This window comes from Marmota marmota, unplaced genomic scaffold (genome assembly GCF_001458135.2).
Source record: "Marmota marmota marmota unplaced genomic scaffold, marMar, whole genome shotgun sequence".
Taxonomy (NCBI): Eukaryota; Metazoa; Chordata; class Mammalia; order Rodentia; family Sciuridae; genus Marmota; species Marmota marmota.
Window position 1 is genome coordinate 17,363,726 of NW_025999960.1, and position 14,561 is coordinate 17,378,286.

The window sequence follows — 14,561 nt, forward strand, 5'->3', positions numbered from 1 at the left end:
CAGATGGCTCCTAGGCTTGGACAGGCAGCACCCTGCAGTCGACCACCAATAGACAGAGCCTGGGGTGGGGGTGGGATGGGGGTGGGGATGGGGGTTACAGAGCAGGTGGATTCACAAAAGAGTTCTCAGAAATTGCACTCCCAAATTACTTAGAGTTAATTCTACTACCATTCTCTTGAGGAACTTCAAGTTTTATGAATTCTTGCCTTGAAATGGACCCTGAGGGCTAAGTAGGCGGGAAAAGAATTGTTAACCTTTTAAATTTTTTCCCGGGTTGTCCTTTTAGAGCCCACAAAGCTAATGGAAGAAAGTGGCACTTTGAGCATCAGGTGAGCTGCCAGACTCTGTCTATGTGTTCTGGCAGGAACTGAACACTGTTGCTTTTGCCACCAGAATTCCTCCATTTAAAGCTTGTATATGGATAACCCGGCTTTTCAAATACCAGGCTTAGAAGTTCCCAGCTCCGGTATGCATTCAGTCTTTCATTTTAGAAAAGAATTTTGGGTTGTTTCTCCATTTTCACGCCTCATACTTTGGACTTGAGCCCCTCTGGGGGTCTCCAACATGGCAGGACAGAACAAGCTCTCTGGAATTCCACTCGCACTTGCTTTTTCTCATTGCCAAGCAGGAGGTATTTATAGAGAAGTGTCTGCCCTCACCACAGAAAACCATGTTTAGTGTTTGTCTCAGGCAGGAGCTTTGTCTTAGAAGAAGATACTTATGGACTTTTATAGTGGATAGATTTTAAACAACTTGGTAAATTGAAAAATAACTTGAAGTGGAAGGAGTAAAGCAGACGGAAGCTATTGTATTCATATTTTGTGCCCGCAAATTTTCTAAGGGCTAATTTTGTTTTCAGCAAGTGAAATTTGAGAAGAGGAGCAACTTATCCTTGTGTTGCCCTTAAAGAGGACTGTTTTTTTTGGGGAGTGGAGATCCAGGAAAGGAAGGTGACCTGAGCATATAAGGCCACACGAGTTAACATATGCCCAACAGAATGTTAAATATGCCTTATTAATTTAGAATAGAACTTCCCTGAGGATAGGGAATACTTCATTTTATTGTCTATGGTTTCTAACAGTAAGTTGGATCTAAGTAAATGTAACAATTGCTAGCAACCCAGGAGTCTCCTGTCTTTCCATTTCCCAGGCTGATCATTCCGTGAGGGGTGGTTATGAACATTACCTAGTCCATTCATGCCACAGATTTCCTGAAGAAAAAAGAAGTCATGGAAGAGACTATGTGTTGCAAAGGTTGTGAATAGGGTTGAGAGTGAGATGGTTTAGTCTGGCCTCTTTTTAGAACAGTGATTGATTAATGCTGTCTGTGTTGCTGTTTCTTCTAGAGCTGACCTGTCCTGGACGCAGCATAACTAACGAAGCTGCTGCAGGATGAGAAGATGGCAGCGCGGCTGCTTGCACCACCAGGCCCTGATAGTTTCAAGCCTTTCACCCCTGAGTCGCTGGCAAACATTGAGAGGCGCATTGCTGAGAGCAAGCTCAAGAAACCACCAAAGGCCGATGGCAGCCATCGAGAAGACGATGAAGACAGCAAGCCCAAGCCAAACAGTGACCTGGAAGCAGGGAAGAGTTTGCCTTTTATCTACGGGGACATCCCCCAAGGCCTGGTTGCGGTTCCCCTGGAGGACTTTGACCCATACTATTTGACGCAGAAAGTGAGTTGGAGGAGGTGCAGCCGCAGATGCCCCTTTCCTAAAAGGCTGTGGGAGATGGGGAGAAAGAGCTGTGGCTTTTTGCCAGAGTGGGGAGAAGAGAAGTAGTTAGCTTTTTTTTGGTTCTGATTTTCAGGGGTTGTTTTTCCATTTAGTTGCTGGTAAGGATCATTTGTGGATCTTCATTTGTCAACTCTGTTAATAGGACTTCTGGTATTGGCTTCAGGTTAGATCAGAAAAAGAGGACATAGGGATTGTGGGGTAGCTCAGTGATAGAGCACATGCACAAGACCCTGAGTTCAATAGCCAGCACCAAAAGGAAGGAAAAAGAATATTTATTAGTGTCAATAAAAAGAAGAAAAAGAATATAATATAGTATAGCCCTGTGGAATCTCTTAGACACACACATTTGAAATTCTATCTTTAAATATAAAGATGATGTTACTATTGCAAATCAGCAGAGTCTGTGGTTAATATAGTGGAGAGGATGGGTTTGCTCTCTTGTACGGTCCCTTTTGTGACATTAGAGCATTGCTGCTGGGGACAGGAATAGAATAAAGCACTCTGAACCAAGGAGGAGGACTCCAGGTCTTTGGTCTTGTTACATAGTTGTCTGGATGGATTCTTGCAGCAAAGTCAATTCTGTTCTTCCTGTAGTAGGAAACACAGGTGAAAGAAATACCAGTCTTCCTTTGGCCAAGGGTTTCAGACTTCCCAAATACTTGACTAAATCTTAGTTTTCTTTCTCATAGTTATCTACTGAAACAAAGCAACAGATAGAGAAGCAAAGCCTCCAAGATGTTTCACCAGCTAACCAATTAGCCATTGAATCCTGAGGGCTAACATCAAATACATTTTAGGGGACTGCTATCCAACAGATGCCATTTAAAGAATTATAAAGAATTAGATTGATAGGTTTTTCCAGATAACGGGGGAAATGATTTTGTGTAGTTATATATTTACAATATAAAACTTAACTGTCTCTGTTAACAAAACTGCCCTTAACTAAATTGCATTTTTGTCTTTCAATTTGAGAAAAAAGTTAAGCTTTTTTGACTTGAAAATGGAATAGAAGTAACAGATTTAGCTATAGCTATGGAGGCATTTTTAGTTTGGGATGACAAAAGGAGTTTAAGACAGCTCTACACAAAATGGCTCTTTACCCAGGTGCTTCTGTTCCTGCGTAGAGTAGTTATATAGTAAGAAAAAATGGAACCAGTGGTCTAAATCTTTCCAGTTGAAGAAATATAAAGAACAGTAGACTGGAAGTAAGGAATTTTGACTCTACAATAATTCACTGTATATTATTTACTTTTTAAAATATGTATTGTCCAAGATACCACAAATAATTTATATGGGAAAAATTACATGAAGGAAAAAAACTTCACAAAAGGATTCATGACTGTTAGCAAGTCACTTTATCTCTCTGGGTCTAAACTATTTATTTTTCCAACTCATATACAAACTAAACTTTGTTTTCTTGAACCTGACTTAAGATTTGAAAAATATATAGATATATTAGTTCTCAGAACCCATTTTCCCTTCTGTACCTTTACCTCTGGTTCCTGCCCTGTTGTTTCTTTTTCCTCTTCCAATGCCTCAGTTTTCAGTGGTCTGGATTGCAAGTGAGAACTCTTCAAAGAGATAGGTCTCTGGCCCTGATGTGTGTTATTCTTTGGATAGGCCAAATTGTTGATGTAGCTCTATTATGGGACTGGCTCAGCATGATAGAAAGTCTGACTTGAGCCTTTGGCTTTGCCACAAAGGTAAATTGTCCCTGGAAAGGATAACCTTAGTTGTAATTTATTTTGGAGGGGGGCAGGGGGTACTCTTTAAAAAACTGTTTATAAAATACAAACACTCAGTTAATGATTATTATAAAACAAACAAAACCTAGTTGTGGAGGCATTAAGAGAAAGAAAGCTCTGCTAGCATTTCAGAAGTATATATATTGTACTTTTATTTACTTTTCAAATTATTTTTATGGTGCTAGAGAACAAACCCAGAGCCTTGTGCATGCTAGGCAAATGCTCTGCTGCTGAGCTACGACCCTCAGCCCCCACATTGTACTTTTAAGTGAGGAATTTTTCAGTTGATTAAAATTAATGTGCTTCCTTGAGTTCACTTGCAAATCTTACTAGTATTACTAATACTTCTTACTAATTAGGCCTTGCACTATGCTAAATTAGCAGGGCCTCTCCTACAAGGAAGCACACTGGGAATTAACCCACAAATCAAACATTCATGAAGGTAGATGTGACTTTAAGAGGACATTCCTTTCTGTTTGCATTTCAAGGGCTGCCTTAAATAAATCTTAGCAAAATATTATCTCTTTTCTGTGCTAAATGATACAAGCAGAATCCTTTATTTTTTTCTCAGGTCTCATTTTCTAACTAATAAATCATTTTTATCACTTTTCCAGAAACTTGTTTTTTAGTTAGTTCCTTCCCTCTTTCTTTTTTGGGGGTAAGAGAGAACCAGTTCCCTATTATTTTTAAGTTCTGGTGTCATCCCATTTTGGATTCCACATTCCTGAGGCACCCAGGGCCATGCAAGTTGTATATCAGATTTTCAGGAAGCTGTTCTTTATTCCAGTTGGGGGCTGGTTTGGCCTGTTCCAAGCTTCTGAGGTTCTTTTTGGGTTCCACAGTGACTTTTCCAGCTGGTCACTGCAACAACCTGGATCTGCCTCTCTTTGAATTCCTCAGACCTCCCAGTGCTACAACTTTTCATTTTCTTTACCTGTTGGTACTCTGTTCTAATGCCTCCTTTCTTTGGATTCTTATTTTTCAATTGTTACAAATATTTGAGTTTAAGGGGCATTTAATAATTTTATTTGTTTACCATTTAAAATAGGTAATACGTTTAACTGGTTAAAAATTCAAAGGTATTTATTTGGTAAAAGTCTCCCTTTTATCCTTGTCCCTCATATGCCTTCTCCCTTAGTCTTCTGCACTGACAACCACTGATAGCAGTATCTGCCAGAGTTTCTTTATATATGTGTAAGCCAAAACAAATACATATTTTTAAGAACTTGAACTCTCCTTTTTTCTTGCCCCCCCCCCCCCGACTATTTTCTTAGGCTCATTTAATTTTGGCTTCCCTTCTTTCAAACTATGAAGTCTTACCTATCAATTCTCAATTCATTTGCCTCCTCCCCCAATTTTTTTTGGGGGGGTGTATAAAGTCAAGGACTGTTGAAAGTGTCCCTCTGTCTTCACTACAGAAAATACTCTCTAATGAATCATAATACTTGCTGAATTTTAAATACCATATATATTCCTAATAACAATAATAGGCAACAAGAAAGTCTATGGATTAAGTTGAAAGAACGCCTTCCTAGCTTTCCTAGTTGATTCCTATTCCTTTTTCCCATTTCTTAGAACTGATAATTTGTGTGTTCTTTTTATTTATTAATTGTACTCTGTTATAAGAAAGTTCTATAAACAAAAATTCAAATTACAGGATTGATTGATGTGTCTCTAAATAGGGCACATTCCTGTTGCATTCAGAAATTGTATATGGCTTCCCAAAGTTTCATTTTACCTTCAACTCTTCCTGTATTCCTTTGTCCACAAAAGGAATCAGAAAATCACAGAAAATTATAATTTGGTAATCTTAGACATCAGCTAGATCAGCCTCTTCATTTTATAAATTTTATGAGGTGAAGTACTTTGCAAAAGCCAGCACCACTTTTAGTAGTAGAACCAGTCAGTATTAGAACTCAGGCCTCCCAACTCTACATTCATTACAATGTATTTCTGTTTCCCACTTTTAAAATTTTATATTGGGCTGGGGTTGTGGCTCAGCGGTAGAGCACTCGCCTCACATGCACAAGGCCCTGGGTTCGATCCTCAACACCAAGTAAAAATAAATAAGTGAAATAAAGGTATTGCGTCCAACTATAACTAAAAAATAAATATTAAAAAAAAAAATAAAATAAAATTTTGTATTATTTGATCCTCAGCCTCAATTGGCTCAGTTCTTCTGATGTTGGGCAGTCAAAATAAAGAAGAAGAAAAATGAACTCCTTTTCAATTACATTCCTAATAATCCCTGTGGTTTATAACTCTTCTTAGTCAGTTGAGTCCTAAAATATAAATGGGTAAGAGCTATGCCTCTGGGGGAGAAGGATGGTGGGCCAGCGGCCCTGGACAGGCTCTCCCAGAGACCCCGGCTCTTATCAACACCACTGCAGTTATTCAGCCATGTGGTCTTCAGACAATTAACAACCTCTTCACTTATTGTTACTTTTCAAAGGAATATTCTCTCCCACCCACTATAATGCATCCCCAGTCTAAGCCAGAATATTATTTCAGAAAGAACACCTACCTGGGAATGTAAAACCTTGGTTTTAGTTCCAGTTTGTCCTTGTTTGCCCTTAGGTGAATCACTTAAATTCTTTGGACTTCAGTTTCCTTATCTACAATATATACATAATAGTTGTACCTACAAATACATCTTTAATTGTATTTCACATTTATTGCACTTTGTGTTTGATTGCAGACTATTTTGTTCCTTTAGGGTTTTTCCACCTTCGGGTCTTGTCCCCTCCTGGTGGAATGCACTCAGTTCTTTTCACTTCACCTTTTAGTATTCTACCTGTTCGTCCAGGCCTGGCTCAGAGATCTCTTTCCTTATGGCCCAACTTGATTCTCGTGCAACAGAACAGGTTCCTCCTTCTTCTCTTCTGAATTTTAGTAATATGCCCAGGTCTTCAGCCCCACCTTAGAAAAGAAGATATTTTCAAGTTTCATTCAGTTTAGGTGTGGAGGGTAACAGTTCCCAACAGTCCTTACAATTTTCTTCTTACTTTACTAATGTTAGTGCCATCAGTTTCCTCAAATGAAAAACACTTACACATGTGCACACAGGCTCATAAGTTCCTGGCAGAAAAATCCTTGCCAAATTTGTTTTCACACACTTTCAACAGGTATGCAGCACAGAGACAGGCTATTAAGGGAAGATTTATGTTCATTCGGCATGATTTTGAAGTTTTGCTAATGAGTTGTTCCATTGCTTGTTTTTACACAATAAGTTTATAAAGATGTTGCTTTCTGTTTTAAATAAAAACTACATATTTTAAATTGTTGCTTTATTCTGTTAAAATTTTTCCCAATAATATAAGAAAACAAAGTGGTAGTTTAGTTGTTTTATTCACCAAATCAAAATGAAGCAAATATTTTAGAGCTGAAAGGTGGGCCATTCCCATGGTGATGGATTAATGATGGACATATATGGGATTTCTTGTTCACCAAATAAGGTTACGTAGAGGGAAAGGAATTTAGTTAAGCATTCCTAAGTCTGATTCCTCTTTTTAACTTTAGTAGTTGATCAAGAATTATTCTAGATGATTTGGGGCATATCACAACCAGTTTCTCAGTTTCTCTAATCCAGAAAATTAAGATCATGCTAATAGATAGTATCTCACCTATTTTATAGAATTTTTCTAAATATCATTTCTTGACTAACCTATATAAAACAGATCAGCCAAATTGCCTATTAAATAGCCCATTAATGCTTCATTTTTCTTCATAACACTTAACATTTGGCATATAGTATATTTGTTTAATGTTCATTTTCTCATATTATCATCTGGAGCAGTGCCTTCTCTATAGTAAGCATTTGATCAATATTTGTTGAATGAATTAATCTTATGAAATAATGCATGTGAAAACACTATGTGATTTTCTAAGTGCTATGGACACAAAAGGTAACATGACATTTTTTTTTTTCCTAATGACAAATGTTTCTATATGAAATGAACTAAACTCTAGGGGGAAAATGACCGATTATCAGTATTTCTTTCTCAAAGAATTGATTGTGTTTAGGAACTAAAGAGGGAATCAGGGAGGGGATTTCTTGTTGTTTTGGCTATATTTTTAGAGGGCTGGATAATTTGTGAAGTGCCATCAGGTTATGTTTCTTTTATGAAGCCTTAGAATTAGAAAGAACTTTATAAAAGGCTTTAGGCAACAACCTCTACCTAGTGCTTAAATCGCTTCTTGACTTATTGGTCACCAATGTGTATCACCCAAACCTTCTGTTGTGTCCATCTGCACTAAATGTTTTGCTGTTTTCTTGGCTATGTCAGTTGTTACCCATACTCTATTAACTGACTATTAAGGAAGTCAGAGAAACTTGGGTGGCCTCATATAAAATGTGATTGATTTGTTCAACAAGTACTTCTTCAGTGAGGCATTCAGTTCTCTTGGAGTAAATAAAGATTCACAAAGTCCATTCTTTACCCTAAAATAGGTTGTAACTGGTGTCACTTTTGACAAGAGAGCCATGGGTAAATTTCATAACAAGAGTAATGTTTGAATTAGACCTTGGATTTTAGAAATGAGGGATGAACTAAAACATTCTAGGCAGAGAGAACAACATAAACAGAGGCTCAAGGACAATGGCATTGGACATGGTAGTGTGTCTGGCTCTCTCGTGTGAGGCCCTGGTCATCCAAAGTGATTGGAATGTGGGGAATGACTGAGGAGCAGTGGGAGAGAAGTCTGGGAAGGGAGGTACAGAGCCATATCATGGAGGGCTGAGAATGTTAGGCCCAGAGTTTGGTCTTTATTTGATAAGCAATAGAGAGCTATGAGGGTGTTAGAAGGGAGTGAGCTTATGTGATTACAGCCAACTTCATTCAGCAAGGTGAATATTGCAGCAGTAGTTAGGATGGACCTGAGCGAAAGAAAACTGGGACAGAGAGAGCAGTTATGAAGTAATGAAGGATCTGAGTTAAAGTGGTGGAAGCAGAAATTAGGGGGAATGGATAAATTTAAGAGTTGGTGTAAAGATGAATTGATAAGATTTTATGATTGATTGTGGAGGGTTAAGGAAATATTTCATCATTCATTTGATAATGTGATAAATTGTTAGAGTGTTTTCTATGTGCCCAGTCTCTCTCTGCCCCATGCCCTGAGAACAAAACAGACAAGCTGCATGCATTCTTAGAACTCAAGTTTTGTTAGGGAGACAGGTAATAGACATATAAGAAAGTAAGGTGATTATGGGTAAAGATACATGGATTAAAGAAGATAATATGGTCCCAGCCTTGGTCCAAGTATTTTGGAGATTTAGGATGCACTAACCTTGTACTGAGACTAAACTGGGAAGTTCCAGAAGTATTGAAGGTTACATTCTCTCTAAATATTCAGTGTTTTAAATAGGTTTCTAGCAAGTACCAAATTTTAATCTTCAAAAGGATCTGTAATGCAGATATTCTGTGTTGTTTAAAAAAAACGGTGTTGTTGTTCTGTTGAGAGTTTGCTGTCTTACATTTTTATGTGGCAGGAGTTCAGTACATTTTAGCATCAATGTAATCTATAGAAGTGCCTAGAGATAAACCTAGCATTCTATCCAGAAAATATCTTCAGGTGTTCTGAGGTCTTTTACAAGCACTCAGTTGTGATTCCAAAGTTCTGAGCCACATATCAAGAGCCATCTTTTACCTGAACTCTAGGATATTTGTAACTAGCTAATCACTTCAGCCATAAAATTCTACTGGTGGGTAGTTTTAGGAACTAGTTTCTATAGGATGTGAGCTGTGAAATCCTAATAATAAAAAAAATTGACCTATTGAATGGAGTTATTCAAAATAACCATTTAAATGTTGGAGATCTTAAGATTATATTGATATTGATAATTTTCTAACAATAATTAGCCATCTTTTAAGTCCTTTCTTAATCAAGGAGAGTCAAACTGTCTTCTTTACACAAAGGGATACTTACTTCTCTTACTCATTGTGTCTGAATTCATATAGAAGTTGTACAGTAAGTGGTTCTTTATATACAACCCTCGTTGACACAATTTAAGATTAGAATTGCCCCCACTGTATGGCAGTTTTTGCCAACTCTAATTCTAACAGAATTTTTGATACAAGCTCTGAAGATGCACTCCTATTTCAGGTACTTTATTGAGGCTGCAATATTTGGCCTGTGGAATCAAGTGTGAATAAGAGTCCTCCAGTTTCAAAGGGGAAGGTGCCCATCTCCTATTCAAGATCAGTCTCTCTCCTGCCTTTGACCCTATCCCTTTCTACCTGCTGCCTCCTTCCTCTTCTGCGCTTGCAATCTTTCCCTCTTCTATTGGTTCCTTCCCCCCAGGCTATAAACACACAAAGCCTCTCCCATACTCATGGGTCCTCATAGTTCCACCTAGTGTGATCTCTTCTCAAGCCATTGAGAACTGTAAACAGGAGCCTCTACTGAACATCTCTCTGAACATCTGTGCTGTGCTTGGCACCATCCAGTTCTTTACCTCCTTGGCCTAATTTCCCTTATGCCTCAGACTCTTCCTTTTCTTCCTCTTTCTTTCTTCTTTCAGTGTTGATAATGCCCCAGGGTTCAGTCCTTGGCCCTTGTTCCTCTCATCTGGCACTCTTCCTGGGTGATCTCATCCCATCTCTCCTTACCAGGCCTCCTGACTATATCTCCAGCCTGGAATGCTCTTCAGTATTCAGCACTTTCCCAGTCACCTCTGTCTGAATTTCCCACAGGTGACCCAGTGCATTCAAAATGGAGCTCATTTTCTCCTCTCAGACTTCTTACCTTCTTTCACCTGCTATCCTAGTTGATGACACCTCCAAAATTCTAGATATCATTTTTGACTCTACGATTTTCTTCATTCCTTGAGGATAACCAATATTATGGAGATTCCAGTCTAAAAGAAGTAAGAAAATTTATGGTTCAAAAACATACTTGTTCAAATTCCCTCAATAAGTATATGATAGAGCCAGATTTCATGTTCAGGGATCTGTGAATTTAATACTCATGATCTTTCTGCCATGCTATGTTGTCTCTGTAGAGTATATTGCAGAAAAATATTTTGTTTTGTGTTTCTATTATCATTTTTAGAGCATTTCCTATCATTTTGCATTTCCCCAATAGGAAGTTGGTGTTTTGCCTTTTTATAATTCATTTTACGCATTATGTTCAGCATAGTATGGGGCATAGAAAAGGTAAGAGGACTTTTTAAGCTAAAATTAAGTATTCTTATGGGTGGATGAGCAAAAGATAGAAAAGGTGGCCATATAGTTTCAGTGGGTACTTAGCAAAAGCCTGAATAGTTATAGGATAGTTGGTTTTAACTGTATTATTTCTTCATATCTCCAAGATCCATTCATACTTTAACAAGTATGTATGAGCTGTGTTGTGCCAGATGGGTCTCATGTTACGTACTCTGTGAAGCTGAGAAAATCCCAGTAGATGGAAGATAGACCCTGCCTTCAATGATCCTGGAGTCCAGTGAGAGACACTGACCATGTAAATAAAAATGAGTATTCTGGGGGCTGAGGTTATGGCTCAGTGGTAGAGTGCTTGCCTTGCATACGTGGGGCATTGGGTTCGATCCTCAGCACCACATAAATAAATAAAATAAGATATTGTGTCCATCTACAACTTAAAAAAAATGACTATTCTGTGTTAGCTGCTGCCATAGAAGTAAGGACAAGTGTTGCGGGGATATACAGGAAGGAAGGATAATTCTGTTTGAGAGAGTTGAATAGAGTTACCTTCAGAGAGGAAATAGTATTTGAGGTAGACTTTGAAGTATTAAACCCCATTAATATTGATTAACCCCATTAATACATTATTAAACCCCATTAATTTTAGGGTTTATATATGCATTTAAAAATAAATAAGACAACAAGTTGACTTAAAAAATTAAAATGAAGTATTAAAGTATGGTAAAGGCGCTAGGGTTGTGGCTCAGTGGTAGAGCACTTGCCTAGCATGTTTGCGGCACTTCGGTTCAATTCTCAGCACCACATATAAATAAATAAAATAAAGATCCATTGACAATTAAAAAATAAAAACTAAAACAATTTAAAAAAATAAAGTATGGTTAAAAAAAAAGGAGAAAGAGGTGTGAAGAACAGGGCATACAGAGGCTGAGAGACATGAAAAAGGGTGAATTGTTTGAAATAGTGAAGTTAGTTGTGACTGGAGCATAGGGTATGGTGTGGGAAGAGCAGGTCAGGTGCCAGAGGCAGGTTGGATCCCAACTTATGCATATTGAACAATTGTGGTTTCTTCCATTTAGAGTGTTGTCAGGTCTGAAATAACTTCTGGGGCTCATTTTGAGCCAGTGAAGCCTTGCCTGTGACTCCAAAGGTCTCTTCACCCTTCCAGCTTGTGCACTGTCCCACAGACTTGTGCCCAGTATGTGAGTAGTAGTTAATGTGAATCCTATCCCTTAGAGCTTTTAATGTTTGGAGCCAAAGAGTAGAAGTGGCAGTTGAGTGTGACACAGCAACAACAGCATAGTCACATTCTGTGCCAGTCACTGTGTTAAGGACTTATGGTGACCTTTCATTTAACCCTCATAACAACCGACAAAGTAGGTGCTATCAATTATTATCCTGTTTTATCAATAAGAAAACTGAACCTTAGCAACCTAAACTAAATTGCCTCAAATCATGATACATAATAAGTATCAAAACTGGGTTTTGAATCCAGGTCTCTCTGGCCTTAAAGCCTCTCAATCACTATGTTCTGTTGCTTTCTGAGAAAAAATGAGAACAGATTCTAGAATATGAATTTAGAAGGGGTTTATTTGTTTTATATAATAAGCATGCATTTTGCCATATCCTAGAGCAGCAAGTCTGTATATCCTAAAACGATAAAGAGAAGGAAGTTACCAGCAAATTCATGTCAAAGGGTAGTGGGAAAGAATGGCCATGGAGAAGGTTTATTTAGACTTGCCCTGCCCTGGGGAGCAACATCTGCTGGCTCAGCAGGGACATAGTGCTGCTGTTCTGCCAACTGTGGCTTCCTGTGACCAGGATGTAGGCAGGAACAGTGTCAGCTGCTTCAAATGTGAGTTGGAAGGCATGGGGTTACAAGGTCAAACCAAATGAGGAGATGTATGAAGAAGGACCAGGAAAACGTATAGCCATAGACAGATGTGGTACTAGCATTATCTTCATCCAGCCCAACCTGGGGAAAAGACCCATAAATAAGTAATTGCTATACTCTTTGAGGCAAATGCAGGGGCTTTTCTTTTTGTGAATATCAAAGGGATTAGGTCAAGAAGGTTCCTTCACTGATCTGGATTGGCTCAGATAACCTAGCATGGTAAAGAATTCCTGCCTAGAAGCAGAAGATCTGGACCCTAGTTTTTTCTACTGTTCCTGTTGCCCAGCTCTGTGACCATAGGCTTAGGCAGAGCATTTAGGTTGTTTTTTTTTGTTTGTTTGTTTGTTTTTTTTTGGTCTGATAATGAAGAGCTAGATTTTTGGTCTGATAATAAAGAGCTAGATTTGATTAATAGTTTTGAAGTTGTGTGTTTTGTTTTTGAGTCAGGGTCTTTCCATGCTGCCCAGGCTGGTCTCTAACTTGTGAGTTCAAGTGATCCCCCTGCCTTAGTTTCTTGGGTAGGTGGGACTATAGACGTGCACCACTGGCTTAAAGCTTTTTAAAATTTCAGTGTGGCATGATAAGTAAGAGTATAGGCTTTGGAATTAGACTGTACTGGTTCAATTTAGATTGCTTTCTTTTTTATGTGTGTACTGGAGATTGAATCCAGGAGTACTTAGTCACTGAGCCACATCCAACCTTTTTATTTTTTGAAACTGGGTCTCACTAAGTTGCTGAGGCTGGCCTTCAACTTGTGATCTTCCTGCCTCAGCCTCCTGAGTTGCTAGGATTACAGGCATGCACCACTACGCCCAGCTAGGTTTCATCAGTTACTAGCCCTGGGGTCTTAGGCAAGTTACTGTTAACATTTCTGCCTTAATTTCATCATCTATAAAATTGTATCTACCTCACAGAGTGATTGCTGTGAGATAGTTATTATAGAAAGCATCTTAGAAGGATACCTGCCACATAGTAAGTGCTTAATAAACCTTAAATGTTATTATTTCTTCAGATTCATTGGTAAAATTATCAGTAGCCAAAAGGATTTTGGAGATATATTTATTTATTGTTGATAGACCTTTATTTTATTTATTTATATACAGTGCTGAGAATTAAACCCAGTGTCTCACACTACCAGGCAAGCGCGCTACCGCTGAGCCACAGCCCCAGTCCCGGACTTTTTATTTGTTAATATGAGATTTAGACATCGCTTTTGCTCAGTTCTTGGTATACTGAAATAGGGACTTGTGGGATAAGGGTTCTAAATATTCAAACAGAAGTAAAAGTGTAAAAAAAAAATGTTTGTTTTGCCTAATCCCTCATGCCCTGCTTTATTCAGTATTTCTAAGGACAGTTGGGTCATACTAGGACATAGGTACTCTAGAAATATAGTCTAGTTATGCCTTTTCTGGAGCCTTCCTGGGACACATTGCGTCCATATAGCCTGTATTATGATTTTACTCGAGGGATTAATAAGGCATTATGACATCAAGATACTTCACTATGGTGGTGTCATTTTCATTGGACAAGTCATTTATTTCTGAATAGCTTCATAGCCTGACGTAGAATTTATTTAGATTCTGCTTTATATTTTCCTTTATTAAAACAAGAAAATTTTGAAAGGTCATTTATTTGTTGCCTGCCATATTGGCCATATACATAGTTACTCAGAAGTGAATGCCAAATTGCTGTTGATTGTTGACAGCTGGCCAGTTGCCCAGTTCAAAAGAGGTACTTAGGTCTGGGAGAATGTAGTATATATAATAAATAGGTTCAGGCAGGCAAGAATTTAAGGCCAGAGAAGTCAGCTAAAATGAGAGGGTCAGGAAGTTGTGGAAATCAAAACCGGTAGGATCTAGGGTCCAGATCCTGGGAGATAGTCATGAGCCAGTGCCAGTAGCAGTTATAGCCAGGTAGATGCAAAGGGCCTTGAATCCCAGCCTTCTTATAGATTAGGTAAGCCTCTGAGCCCCAAGTGTTCATTAGAGACAAGTCATCAGGTGTATACAGATTACTTTTGCCCTAATTGA

General features: G+C 38.4%; 1 protein-coding gene across 6 annotated transcripts in view; it reads left to right on the plus strand.

Moving 5' to 3' along the window:
- The window catches only part of Scn8a (sodium voltage-gated channel alpha subunit 8), a 178,557-nt gene that overhangs the window by 54,683 nt on the left and 109,313 nt on the right, over positions 1-14,561 (plus strand). For all 6 annotated transcript variants that reach the window (XM_048802751.1, XM_015493370.2, XM_048802753.1 and 3 more), the window contains exon 2: positions 1,346-1,675. In XM_048802751.1, coding sequence (XP_048658708.1) covers positions 1,400-1,675 — 276 coding nt within the window. In that variant the 5' untranslated portion in view covers positions 1,346-1,399. The remainder of the gene's footprint in view (positions 1-1,345; positions 1,676-14,561) is intronic.